Source organism: Labrus mixtus, chromosome 5 (genome assembly GCF_963584025.1).
Source record: "Labrus mixtus chromosome 5, fLabMix1.1, whole genome shotgun sequence".
In the NCBI taxonomy this organism is placed as follows: domain Eukaryota; kingdom Metazoa; phylum Chordata; class Actinopteri; order Labriformes; family Labridae; genus Labrus; species Labrus mixtus.
The window spans coordinates 31,448,792-31,462,239 of record NC_083616.1 but is presented as its reverse complement, the minus strand read 5'-3'; the positions used below and the strand labels follow the sequence as shown (position 1 = coordinate 31,462,239).

The 13,448-nt window shown below is 39.3% G+C and overlaps 3 protein-coding genes across 3 annotated transcripts; 2 read left to right on the top strand and 1 right to left on the bottom strand.

The window, feature by feature from the left end:
• Positions 1-2,336: 2,336 nt before the first annotated feature.
• Positions 2,337-4,478, top strand: LOC132974938 (diacylglycerol O-acyltransferase 1-like). The gene is given in 6 exon segments (XM_061039311.1): positions 2,337-2,516; positions 2,800-2,912; positions 3,095-3,195; positions 3,377-3,459; positions 3,822-3,884; positions 3,972-4,478. Coding segments are annotated over 6 exon segments (591 nt in total). The 5' UTR covers positions 2,337-2,432; the 3' UTR covers positions 4,119-4,478.
• A 1,845-nt stretch (positions 4,479-6,323) lies between these two features.
• Positions 6,324-8,957, bottom strand: LOC132974934 (cilia- and flagella-associated protein 20-like). The gene is made up of 6 exons (XM_061039304.1): positions 8,745-8,957; positions 7,447-7,526; positions 7,234-7,345; positions 6,936-7,124; positions 6,752-6,865; positions 6,324-6,608 (listed from the first exon to the last, which is right to left on the bottom strand). The coding sequence occupies exons 1-6, from the start codon at positions 8,826-8,828 to the stop codon at positions 6,603-6,605; spliced, it is 585 nt and encodes a 194-aa protein (XP_060895287.1). The 5' UTR covers positions 8,829-8,957; the 3' UTR covers positions 6,324-6,602.
• Positions 8,958-9,785: 828 nt separating this feature from the next.
• On the top strand, positions 9,786-12,261 carry LOC132974928 (tectonic-2-like). Its single transcript, XM_061039297.1, has 8 exons — positions 9,786-9,870; positions 9,957-10,055; positions 10,147-10,264; positions 11,070-11,173; positions 11,289-11,436; positions 11,581-11,724; positions 11,840-11,928; positions 12,044-12,261. The coding sequence occupies exons 1-8, from the start codon at positions 9,795-9,797 to the stop codon at positions 12,151-12,153; spliced, it is 888 nt and encodes a 295-aa protein (XP_060895280.1). The 5' UTR covers positions 9,786-9,794; the 3' UTR covers positions 12,154-12,261.
• Positions 12,262-13,448: the final 1,187 nt, after the last annotated feature.

Genomic DNA, 13,448 nt, shown 5'->3' with positions numbered 1-13,448 from the left:
CAAGTTTCAAGAACAGCCTACTTTCACCTTCGCAATATATCCAAGATCAGGAATATCCTGTCGCAAAGTGATGCAGAAAAACTAGTTCATGCATTTGTTACCTCCAGGTTGGATTATTGTAATTCTCCTTTGTCAGGGTGCTCTGGCAAATCTCTAAAGACTCTTCAACGGGTCCAGAATGCTGCAGCTCGTGTACTGACCAGAACCAGGAAATGGGACCACATTACTCCTGTCCTGGCTTCTCTGCACTGGCTCCCTATACAGTCTAGAATAGGATTCAAGATCCTTCTTCTCACCTACAAAGCTCTAAATGGCCAGGCACCATCTTATCTTAAGGAGCTACTAGTGCCGTACTGTCCCTCGAGAGCGTTGCGGTCCCGGAGTGCAGGCCTGCTGGTGGTACCTACAGTCTCCAAGTGTACTATGGGGGGTAAAGCCTTCAGTTATCGGGCTCCTCTCCTCTGGAACCGCCTTCCAGCCGGGGTCCGGGAGGCAGACACAATCTGTATTTTTAAGAATAGACTTAAAACTTTCCTTTTTGATAAATCTTATAGTTAGGGCTGGTGCTGGTGTAGACCAGCTCCTAGTTATGCTGCTATAGGCTTAGACTACCGGGGGAACTGGCACCCTGAGCTCCTCTCTCTCTCTCTCTCTCTCTCTCTCTCTCTCGCTCTCTCTCTCTCTGCATATACAGTACATCATATTACTGCATGTCTCTATCTGTAAATCTCAGTCACTAACCACCTACTTTCCTGGGAGCTCTTGAGCTCTCCTAGGCTCCTCAAGATCGTCGGTTGACGGCTTGCCAGAACAACCCCCACCCCACCACTACCCCCTCCCCACCGGATCGTGGGTTGGCGGCCTGCCAGAACAACCCCCCACACCCCCTCCCCTCCCCACCGGATTGCTGATGGACGGTCTACCTCCCCCCACCCCCTTGCTCTCTATCCCTCTTCCTGCATCTTATCCCATCTCTCCCCCTATCCCTTTCCAAGCCCGGCGCAGTCTAGGCCTGTGAAGACTGTTTCGTCATGAGCCGGGGATCCGGCAATAAGGCAGTTTTTTCTTACCACTGTAACTTTTGCTGCTTTGCTAAAGTGCTCATGATGAATAGGCCGGATCTTTGTAACATAGCAATAAGTAAGGTCTTTTTACCTGCTCTTTTGTAAATGTTAACAGACAATGAGTAAGGTATTTTACCTGCTTCTTGTAAAGTGTCTCGAGATAACACTTGTTATGAGTTGACGCTATACAAATAAAGTTGATTGAAAGTTGATTGATTGAAATGCCTGAGTGAAATAAAGTTGAAATGTCGAGAATAAAGTTAAAATACAGTTTTGAGAATTGAGCCAAAAATGTTGGGAATAAAGTCTTAGAATTATGTCAAAACACAGAGGAAAAAAAAGTGTGAATGTCTCGACAAAATGTGCAACGTTTTCAATTACAGTAGGAAACCTTCCTGAGGGCGCCCTATCTGACAGCATCTTGTTGCACTACCAAGCATGACTTGCATTTCTACTGTGAACATGTTTATCAATGAAAGTCACTGTAGGAAAATGAAGAGGAATTATATGATTAGGTTACTTATAACAGAGATGAACGCTGGTTGGAGGGGCCCCCTGTAGATTTTTGCCTAGGGCCCCACCAGACTCGCCACTAGAATCGCCCCTGCACATATAATAATAATAATAATAATAATAACTTTATTTATATAGCACCTTTTAAAAACACAGGTTTACAAAGTGCTTTGACAAACAGCAAAAACAAGAACAAACTAAACCAAACACAGAAGAACATAAACAACAGCAAGAACAAACAAATGCAAAATACTAAAAATAATTAAATACAATTCAACAGAAAAGAACCCAAAGTGCACGATACCCAACAGACATATATAACCCGACCATCACAAGAACCATCACAAGAACCATCACAAGAACCATGATAAGAACCATCATAAGAACCATCATAAGAACCATCACAAGAACCATCACAAGAACCATGATAAGAACCATCATAAGAACCATCATAAGAACCATCATAAGAACCCAGGAAACACAAGAACCATCATAAGAACCATCACAAGAACCCAGGCAACACAAGAACCCAACAACACGAGCTGAGACCAAGAGGAACCAAAGATTTAAAAAGATGTAAGAAACTAAAAGAGCTAAAATCAAATAAAAAGAGAACAGCAATAAGAAGGTAAGAGCAGTATAAGAAATAGAAACAAGTGGTTAAAGGATCAAAAATATATATATTATGTTTTCATTCATGTTTTCCAGTGGATGGTACCAACCATTCAAAACTGAATGAAACCATTCCAGGTGAGTGCTCACACACATATACAAAGGCCCATTACAAAGTGGGAGCTTAATTAGTCTAAACAAGTCAAAAATGTCTTATTTAGTTTCTGTAGATGAACATGATGAATGGTGGTGAAAAAAAGTCTGTTTTTATGTCTTTCACAGGAAATTGACTTTTCTCGGATGGTGGAGCGCCTCCTAAAGCTGGCTGTAAGTTTCATGATGTGCTGAAGATTCATTAGAAACACAACAGTATGCTGCCATGACCTCATCATGAAAAACCCTTTAACCACTTACTCTCACATTACACAAGTTGTGAAAACAGTCTCTAATGTTTTCCTCTCCTCCTCTCCTCTCCTCTCCTCTCCTCTTGTCTCCTCTCCTCTTCCTCTCCCCTCCTCTCCTCTCCTCTCCCCTCCCCTCCCCTCCTCTCCTCTCCTCTCCTCTCCTCTCCTCTTGTCTCCTCTCCTCTTCCTCTCCTCTCCTCTCCTAGGTTCCTAACCATTTGATATGGTTAATATTCTTCTATTGGTTTTTCCACTCTTCTATGAATTTTGTGGCAGAGCTGCTTCAGTTTGGAGACAGGGAGTTCTACAGAGACTGGTGGTGAGCATTCAAACAGACACAATCATTTTTGCTGTTAACCTTTGTTTGTTAAAATAATTATCACACGTTAAATAGGCATGGATGTTGGATATGTCCTATTATCTTCAGATCCAGAAGTGATTTGAAGGAATGTCCTGAAACGAAATACTCTGTGACTGTGCCATTTCTCTCATATGTTTCAGGAACTCTGAGACTGTCACATATTTCTGGGCCAACTGGAACATCCCAGTTCACAAGTGGTGCCTGAGGTGAGCAACAAACGACTCTATCAGGAGTACTTTCTGTGTTTGATTTAGTGTGATGTTATGTTTCAACATGTTCATTGTAATCTGCGTCAAATAAAATCCAGAGTACAAAATAAAGAAATCAAGATGCCGACTGCCTTTTCTGACAGAATTAAGAGTTACAGATCCGTATCACGTGTGTGTATGATATTTGTTTATCACATGTCTGTGTGTGTACAGACACTAAGCCAATGTTGAAGAGAGGGACCAACAATTGTCTGGCTCAAACCGCAGTCTTCCTGGTATCTGCATTCTTCCACGAGGTAAAAAACAAACAAACAAACATCATTTAGTTTCCCTTAGCACTTCTGGAGTCAACATACAGTGTAATCAATTTCAACCTTAAATAACAGGAAGTCACACTACCATCTGTATTTCAAAAAAAAATCTCCTGTGTTGTTTGAAACACCATGAAGTGGAACTTCACTCGTAAGGTGGTGACCTTCAGACAGACATCTTTAGAAGGCTTAATATGCCCAAACCATGATACCTGAAGTTTGATTAGTTGATATCTTTATTCAGAACATATTAAAAGAAAATAAATTAAAGGATAAATGAAGTTAAAAAATACAAAGATCAGCTTTGACTTCTTACATTAACACATTGTGTTGTGTTTGTTTGGCAGTACCTGGTGAGCGTTCCTCTGAAGATGTTCAGACTGTGGGCCTTTATGGGAATGATGGCTCAGGTAAGACACATCAGGGACTGTCTGTTTCTTTTTACTGTTGTCATTTACCAATAACACGTGGACAAACACAATTTGACTTCTCTAAAGGTTCCTCTGGCTTGGTTTGTGGGTTGGTTCCTGAATGGAAACTATGGCAACGCAGCAGTGTGGATATCACTCATCATCGGCCAGCCTGTCGCTGTGTTGATGTACGTCCATGACTACTATGTCATTCATTACGGGGAAGCTACATAACACCCGACAAACACAGCCGCGCTCTGCTCCCACAATCACACACATAAACACACACACACACACACACACACACACACACACACACACACACACACACACACACACACACACACACACACACACACACACACACGCCAGCCTGCAGGAAGCCTCAATGAGAGAATGCAGAGTTTTAAGGTGATTTTAGTAGAATGTTCTGCTAATATGTACATGTTTGTAAACGGCAGGGAAAGAGTTTTTGACTTCTTGATTTTGCACTAGAGAGAATTATAGCAGTCTTGCCAGCAAATTATTTTCACAATGTAAGAAGAGATTTTTTTTGAAGTACGTCTTTGTTGGCAGCCTCAACAGTTCCAACAGGCTCTTCTACATGACTTTGGAAGCACTTGAATACACAAAAAAAGTGGAAACAGTGCTGTAAAACCAACACTTCTTGAGTTTTGGGTTATGCACAAACCTGCCTGAGCAACTATCATGAAACACTGCCGAGCCAGAAAAGGACCAATGAGAAGGTTTTGTCTCTACATCAGTGGTGGAGAAGTCACTTTTTTACTTGTAAAGAGAGGCCAAAAAGAAAATGAGAGGCCAAACAAAGAGTTTGTTTCTACATAGTGAGGCTTGTAGGATGATTGTAGGATTGACTATAAAAGCAGTTTGTGGTACATGTTTATTGTAAATATCTCATGTATCATGTATGTTAAAGAAATGCATAAACGAATGACCTGCAACTCAAAAACTGTCAAAGAAAGGACACTAAACAAAGATATGGAGGAAGGGAGCTTTAAAGCGGAGGAGAAACAGTAAAAGGACATTTTTGTGACCTTTTTAATTATCCATCAATGCAAGCTCTTATTGTCGGGGTTCATGCTCCATGTGTTAGCCTTGGCTTTATAGTCCTCTGTGTCTTTTATTTTACTAAACACATGATTTATTTTATACTTTATGTATGTTAAGGACTGAATGTCGCGCTGTGCCAAATTTCTCTTATTTTGTTGTATATTTTGTTCAATCAGTGATTTTTCATGCAGTAGTTGATTTACTGATATTAACCAATGAATGTTTTCTGCACTTTAAAGAGATGCATGCTGTCGACTAAAGCAATAGATTTCTATGAATGTATTTCTGTTTCAATAATCATGAGGGAAAATTGTTTTGTTGAAATAATTTGAATTAATTTTTTTGATTTGCTTGACATTTTGTTGTCTGAAGAGGTTGTTTGTTCAGTTAGTTTCAATGTAAAAGCCCATCTGCGGCACTGACTTATGCACAGGTGGCTAAAAGTGTGATGTGTGCACAAACACACACAAATAAACATCAATTATTTACCCTTTCTTACTTCACCAATCATTTCTACTTCATAACACAAGATAATGAAATAATGGCTTATTTTTTTAATGACCCAAAAAGGAGATTCATGTTCAAAGTCACAACTTAAAGTATTTTATAATGTATACTTTTTATCTAACTTGCAATGTTTTGGTCCCTAAACATAGATAGGTAATGGAAAGTAAGACAGAGTAGATGACGTTCCTATGAACCTGTGTTCTGAAATAGACGTGCAAAGTTACTACTTACCATTTAATGTACAAACAACAGAAGATCTCCTACACTGACATGTAAAGAAAACTACCAGCAGCCTAATATTTGGTTTTAACATTAGGTCCCGCCTCTGACAGAGCTAATATCCAATCACAGTATAGGTTTTTTGAGTGGCCAATCAGATTTCTAGTTGGGCCCGTGCCACGACTGGCCACCCCTCTGGATACGCCCCTGACTACGGCAGTTGACTTAATATTAAATCAAAGCCTTACAGTTTTCACAAAGATTCTAAATTATTAAAGTGCCTACTGGAAAAATATTTTAAAACCCTAAATGTTAAAAAAAAAAAAAAAAGTGTAAATGCACCAATAGGTTTACAAAAAACAAATAACTTAATAACAGGGCCAATAACTTGAATACAGAAATGTTATTACTGGTATTGACATTTTCCAAAAGATTCTTAATGTCCTTATAATAGTCTTTTTAAAATATTTGAAATCATGACAAAAAACAGAAATATGACCCCACTTTTGAAAAGCTGACATTTTTACCATTTATGGCTACCACTAGCGCGGCGCCATTATCCATATTTGATGGATGGACTCTTTGTTTCTTTAAAAAAAAAAAAAGATTTAACAGTTGGGTATCCTGAAGATTAAAAATGGCTGCTGTAAAAACGTTTTATTTTAAGCACTAACAAGTGTGTCCTTTGTAAGTATGTAATGTTACTACAATGCAGATACATTCATCAGTTTGTATTGAGAACTGTGAGGACGGATGAGTCAATAAAAAAGGTTATTGTGCATAGTGAAACACAAGGCAACACAAATCTTATACTTCAAAAGAATACAATATCAAAGGTTTTAAGTCATCCTACGTCTGCACACAAAACCTTACAGCTAAACTCCATAGCTGGTCGTGGGGAACAGTGCAGGCTGAGAATCTCTATTGCTGCAAGAAACAAACACAAATGAGTTTTAGAGGAAAGGTTCTCATCTTATGTAACTAAAGTAATGCACATGTATGGATTGTGGTAATGAGCGGTTTGATGTTTTGTATCCACAGTATTTTGTAGTTGAATGTTTGTGTTTCACCTTTGCTTTTTGGTTCTGGACAGGCAGGAAAAGTTTAAACTCTGCTGGGAGCTCATCCTCCGAGTACAGTCTGTCTGAGAAGTACACTCTGCGTATTCGACAGTTAGCGTGGATCTGAGAGGAAAGAGAGAAACGTAGTCATTGACAAAAGAATATCTTAGACAGCTGCTCCCCGTCTACTAACCTGCACACGCAGCGTCTCGATGTAATTGGATCCATAGGCCCTCCTGGTGAAGTCAGACAGATTGAACTGGATCTGGTTCCAGCCGTCGTCTAGCCTCATAGGCATGGTGCAGATAAACGGCTTCACTCGTGTCATGCTTTGATAGTTACTCGCTCGAAACCGCCGGCGAACATTTTTATCGTCTAACACCTGCAAATTGAAAGAGGGGGGGAGAATGTATGGACGGCTTCAAATCTTTGCACATGAAGGAATAATTACAACATGAACTGTTGGAAGTTTGATGTTTCAGTGGGACTACCTGGACTTCAAAGGTGAAATACTTCTTGAGGTTCTTTACTATCATAACGAGAAAAGGAAGCTTGATGCCCAATGTCTTCTTTGGATCTGCAGGGCATGTTATATATGTAGTACTACAGGAAACAGAAGGAAGAAAAACAGACCAAGATGGGTCGGTTAGGTTACCGGTGCTTGAATGAGTTGATGTGAGCTGAAGTTAGATTGGCATACTTACCTGACATTTACCCCCGCAACCTCCAACACCAGTGAGTGGATGTCATTGTCTGTGATTCTCTTGATGTGGCCATTCCTCACCTGTGAACACACACAAATGCATTTTTTTATTAAGGTTCATTCACAGGAAACAAGCTTGATCTTTCTGGTCAAAGACAGCTGTCATCATTATCAGATATTAGTTGATATGCATGCAAGTCCATATAAATGCATTGATGTATAAATTGGCCATAATAATAGCAAGAAACTGCATGACAGAAATGCTATGGGAGAGTTAGTTCTGAGATACTTTCATCATCATTTCCGACGATAAATTGTTGTGCTCTGCTCATATTTTTCATCTTTGCGAATTCAAATTGGTAGTGACTTCCAAAAACAATCTGTCTTAAATTAAGATGATAATGGAGAAGATAAGATAATCCTTTATTTATCCCACAACGGGGAAATTTACAGTGTTACAGCAGCAAAGAGCAAAGATTGCAAACATAAAGTGAACACAGTACAATTTAAATAAAATAAAAAATTAACAATGTACAAAAAAAATAAAAAATAAAAAAAAGTATAGATTTTTTTTTAAATGTCAAGAAAGCTGTCAGTTCGATCATTTAAATCTGCTAACTATTGAAACTAGTAAGTTAATGGCAAACTGTTTTATACAAATGATGTTGTTGCTGTTCGTATCTGTTGCTAAGCAAAAGCTTCTTCCGGTGTTATGGTTTAACAACTCTATTGCTTCTTTTTTTAATAAATATGTAATGATGAGTATTTTTACATTTTAATAGAAACTCAACATAGAGCCATTCGTTAGGACACTAAATATATATTATTATTTACAGTCTATGGATAATATCCGTCTTCAACATCTGCTGTAACTACAACCACAGACGGCCGAAGGTCACCAGTTAACACGGTCACTCTTTAAACCGTAACACCTGTGGACAGGTAAACTGGTGCTTGTGATCGTTAATTAAGACTGTGTTTAGTTTAAATATAGTTTAACGTGGCAAACTAACACCAAATATCTACAGAGAAAGAACATGTAAGCGCTAATGAATGATGTCGTAGTAAATATATCAGGGGGTTTAACTTTAATTTGTTCTTAGCTCGAACTTTTCTCCTTTTTTAGGCAAAATGCTGTAATGAGCCTCAAATGGAGCTAAAACAAGCTTTCTCAGCTGCTTCCAGAAATTACAGGTTTCATATGATCAAACAGTATTAAAACATATTATGCGACTTAATGCGACTTATGCGGATAAGGAAGCTAAAAAGATTAGGTTCAGATTCTAAATCGCTGCTTACCTTTTTGTCCCATATCTGAAGAGGTTTACTGCCGATGCTGTATAAAATAGACAGGAACCCGCTCTGGAATGTGTTTTTAAACATCTTACTTGAGTGTAGCTGTAGTTCACAGTCGTGTTTCACATGTGTTTAATCCACTGACACCGTTTTCATGTGTTTGTTTCATTCAAATATCTCTCATTTAATCTGTAACACGTAAGTAGAGTAGTTGTTACTTCTTTATTACGGTGTTGCTATGGAGACGAACCTTTTGACGTTGTTCACGTCGGTTTCTAAACGCTGACGTATCCCGGTTGCCGTAGCAACAAAAAGCCTGATTAATGTTTTCTCCAGAGCAATGTACAATTTTCAAATTTTTGCGCACATTTGATCTGCTTTATAATTGTGTGTTCTTCATGAGACATATTTTATAGATTTTCGTTTGTATAATGTTGTAAAATTCACAACTTTATTTGGACGCCATAATCCACATAGGCCTATTATTAGTGCTTGTTGATAATGGGCCATCTAACCAAATAGGCTACTTGTATGAATATGTATTATATTATATATATAATATATTTTCATTTTTAAGAACATTATTGTACTGTTTATCAAAGTGACATGCAATTATTGCTATGCTGAAAACTGTTAGAGATTTATTTTCTTTTTTAAAGGATACAAATCAATCTGATTTAAAGATGCAGTCATACAACCTCTGCAGGATTTCTGTTAAAAGTTCACAAACTAATTACATTTGTCAGAGCTCCCAGCCTTGCCCGGTAAATTCAGTATGTACAGAAGATTAACAAAAAGTGTTGGGCAGGCAATTTCAACCTTAAATCCAGTAACTGTATCTAGAAAGATCCTTCACATTAACAACTACATTTCAGAACTTCTTTTGTCCCACTTAAATGTCTTTAAAAGTTTGACATCCTTCCTCTCTGTCTCCAACACGCTACACAAGACAGACCAGGGTAGATCTATTCTTTTTTATGGTCGAACATAACAAAAAAAGCTTTTAACCAAACATTAACTAGGTAGCCTACGTCACAAACTGAAATCACCAGCATGACTTTAACGACAAGATATTCTGCCGAGTTCCTAAATGGAGAATTCCCGGGTGAGGCCAATTCAGGGAACCCAGGTGAGAGCAAGAGAAAACACTTTGAGTGGAAAAAAACGATCAAAGAACCTGTCAATAAAACAGCTCACAATCATTTGACATGTCAGGTTATCAGGTGGGAAGACCCGTCATTGCTGGAGTTGTGGACTTGCTGGAAAACACTACAGGCTCAATCCAAAGAATGTCAATCAGTCTTTGGAAACCAGGTAAACCAGTTTAGGCATTCTGATGATTTACGGGCCTACAGCATGTACAAGTAGGATAAAAGTCACAGCGCTGTCTTCCTCTGGCTTTCAGTAAGCGATGGACTGTGTTCCACTGCGGAGAAGAAACCGGTTCTGTTTGGGGAGAATTCCACATCTGGATGTTTGCTACCTGTGAGCCAGCAGAATCTGACTGAGTGTGATCTCCTGAGGTCGGTAGCTCAGCATGTGTTCATGTTTGATATTTATCTTGAGCCTTTTTTCACAGATGCAACATTTCAGGACAGGCTGCCCTGAACTCTTCCTGACTTCCCTGTTAATGTATTACCCTCTAAACGGGAGACTTTCCCTGTTGGATGAAAGGGTGGGAGGAGGCAGAACATGACACAAAAAAGGACATAAGGCAGTAATGGTGGACGAGGCAACAGCATCTGACGCTATAATGAAAGTTTATAACCTTTATATAAGGGCGGCAGTAGCTCAGTGTGTAGGGACTTGGGTTGGGAACCGGAGGGTCACCGATTGAAGTAACAAATCTGGAAATTGGTCTGTTAACTGGAGAGGTGCCAGTTCACTTCCTAAGCACTGCCAAGGTGCTCTTGAGCAAGGCACATGTTACATACCCCCATCCCTCCATTAGTCCATGTCCTGTTTGTGCATGTGTGTGTAGCATGACTTGATAACAGAGTGTAAAATTGAATTTCCCCTCGCAGGATTGGTAAAGTATATCTTCAGTGGTAATGAACAAACTGGCGAGCGGTAAAGGATATGATGAAGCAGCCTCACTATACGTGCACGACGATAGCAACAATCGCTCACTAGTTGAATTATTTAAATGTCATCATCCCCGCCTGCTCACTTGCAGCGAGTTTGGCAGGAAAAAGTTGGGGAGAAAAAATTGAGCTCACACTTGCTGCTCATCCTGAAAACTGAGAATTTTTTAAGGAACTGCATCTGTGGAAATGCTGTTAATGTATATATGCTGAGTTAAAATGTAATGCTTCTTTTCTCCTTTAGAGAGACTGTTTCTTCTCTCCAGGCAGCTTTGGTCTCAGCCACATATGTAGCCAGGAGTGGAAACCCCGATCCTCTCCTGTTGACAGACTGGCTGAATATAAGCTGTAAGTAAAAGAGGCACAAAAAGAACTCATGCAAAGTTTTATTTCTGCACTTCACTTCACTATAAAGTCTTTTCCTTCTTATTTACTAACTGAATTGACAATATTTAATTTCCAGTTGTGACAGTGAACTCGAGCACGACAATGGAAGACAGCCCGGGTTCGTGCAACGGGATTCCCTCCCACCAGCACGTACAAGTTTGGAGTCTTATCACAGGCATGGTAGACGGCACACCACAAAGAGATATCCTTGATTTGCAAGTCAGGTGTGCATCCTTGTTTCAGTTATGAAGTTTAAATAGTTTTCTCCATTAAGGAGGTACTGTTGCGTTTTTGAAGTCTCCATATTTCTCTACAAATGTTGTACCTGATTGTGATTAATTATAGAAAACACTTTTGGTCATTTTTAGCTTAAGCCTATCGTCCTGGACACTGGATTGCGGAGGAGGGGATATCTCTCCATGTGTGGACCCTTTGAAGACGCAGTTGTTCCCCATCACCTCCTCAGTCACCTTTATAGACATCCCCATCAACACAGGACCCCCAAAAACCAGGTGCATCCTCAAACTGCAAGTCTGCCCTCGTGAATGACTTCATGTACGAGCTGCCTGACTGATTCTAACCTTTGATCCTTTTTTGTTGTTTTTGACTCCACCCTCTCCCAAACAGGTTTCAGATTAACTTCACAGAGTACGACTGTAACAGGAATGACGTGTGTTGGCCCGAGCTCGCCTTCCCCATCACCAAGTATTACACAGGTGGAAATTGATCCATTCCTTTGAAATGTTCCATTTAATCAATCAAAGCTAAAAACAAAAGCACAGGTATTTTAAAATGACAGCCACTGACTCCTTTTGGATTTGTCCTCCACAGGTGAGCCGTATTCCCAGTCACTGGCGAAGGGCCTTATCTTGGTTTTCTTCTTTATCACGGCCTCGATTCTTGGGACGCCATGGAGACAACTTCGGCAAGCGTGGAGCTGATCCCCTCTCTAAGCCTCTCTAAACCTTAATGATGTTTGTTATTTATTTGTGGGAATGTAAATACTGAAGTGAAGCATTTTGTAATAAAGATACTTTTTTATGACTTTATTTATGACTCAGTTCCTGAACAGTGTCATAACCCGGCTCTAGGTCAAGACAAATATGGGAAGGACACAAGTTAACATGGAGTGTGACCTTCAGTTAAGTCAGTAGTTTGAATGTGGAGGTGAGGCCTAATGAGGTGTGGGATGTTGTGAATCAAAACAGGATAAAGACCGACATGTGTAAATGATGGTTGGGATGAGTCCAGGTGTTGAAGCTGAAATGTCAAAAATAAAGTCGAAGAATGAAGTCGAAATGCTGAGTGAAATAAAGTTGAAATGTCGAGAATAAAGTTAAAATACAGTTTCGAGAATTGAGCCAAAAATGTTGGGAATAAAGTCTTAGAATTATGTCAAAACACAGAGGAAAAAAAAGTGTGAATGTCTCGACAAAATGTGCAACGTTTTCAATTACAGTAGGAAACCTTCCTGAGGGCGCCCTATCTGACAGCATGTTGTTACACTACCAAGCATGACTTGCATTTCTACTGTGAACATGTTTATCAATGAAAGTCACTGTAGGAAAATGAAGAGGAATTATATGATTAGGTTACTTATAACAGAGATGAACGCTGGTTGGAGGGGCCCCCTGTAGATTTTTGCCTAGGGCCCCACCAGACTCGCCACTAGAATCGCCCCTGCACATATAATAATAATAATAATAATAATAACTTTATTTATATAGCACCTTTTAAAAACACAGGTTTACAAAGTGCTTTGACAAACAGCAAAAACAAGAACAAACTAAACCAAACACAGAAGAACATAAACAACAGCAAGAACAAACAAATGCAAAATACTAAAAATAACTAAATACAATTCAACAGAAAAGAACCCAAAGTGCACGATACCCAACAGACATATATAACCTGACCATCACAAGAACCATCACAAGAACCATCACAAGAACCATGATAAGAACCATCATAAGAACCATCACAAGAACCATCATAGGAACCATCATAAGAACCATCATAAGAACCATCACAAGAACCCAACAACACGAGCTGAGAACAAGAGGACCAAAGATTTAAAAAGATGTAAGAAACCAAAAGAGCTAAAATCAAATAAAAAGCGAACAGCAATAAGAAGGTAAGAGCAGTACAAGAAATAGAAACAAGTGGTTAAAGGATCAAAAAAAAAATATATATATATATATGCTAGGTAGTTGCTGTAGTACATAGTGTTTTACAC

What these genes read in the sequence shown, in the direction of transcription:
- LOC132974934 (XM_061039304.1), bottom strand. Translation starts at nt 8,828, where the DNA reads ATGTTTAAAAACACATTCCAGAGCGGGTTCCTGTCTATTTTATACAGC. An exon ending in GTTGCGGGGGTAAATGTCAG is followed by an intron (nt 7,346 to 7,446) that starts GTAAGTATGCCA and finishes TGTTTCCTGTAG; the next exon opens with TACTACATATATAACATGCC. An exon ending in ATTTCACCTTTGAAGTCCAG is followed by an intron (nt 7,125 to 7,233) that starts GTAGTCCCACTG and finishes TTCAATTTGCAG; the next exon opens with GTGTTAGACGATAAAAATGT.
- LOC132974928 (XM_061039297.1), top strand. Translation starts at nt 9,795, where the DNA reads ATGACTTTAACGACAAGATATTCTGCCGAGTTCCTAAATGGAGAATTC. An exon ending in GGCCAATTCAGGGAACCCAG is followed by an intron (nt 9,871 to 9,956) that starts GTGAGAGCAAGA and finishes TTGACATGTCAG; the next exon opens with GTTATCAGGTGGGAAGACCC. An exon ending in ATCCTTGATTTGCAAGTCAG is followed by an intron (nt 11,437 to 11,580) that starts GTGTGCATCCTT and finishes GGTCATTTTTAG; the next exon opens with CTTAAGCCTATCGTCCTGGA.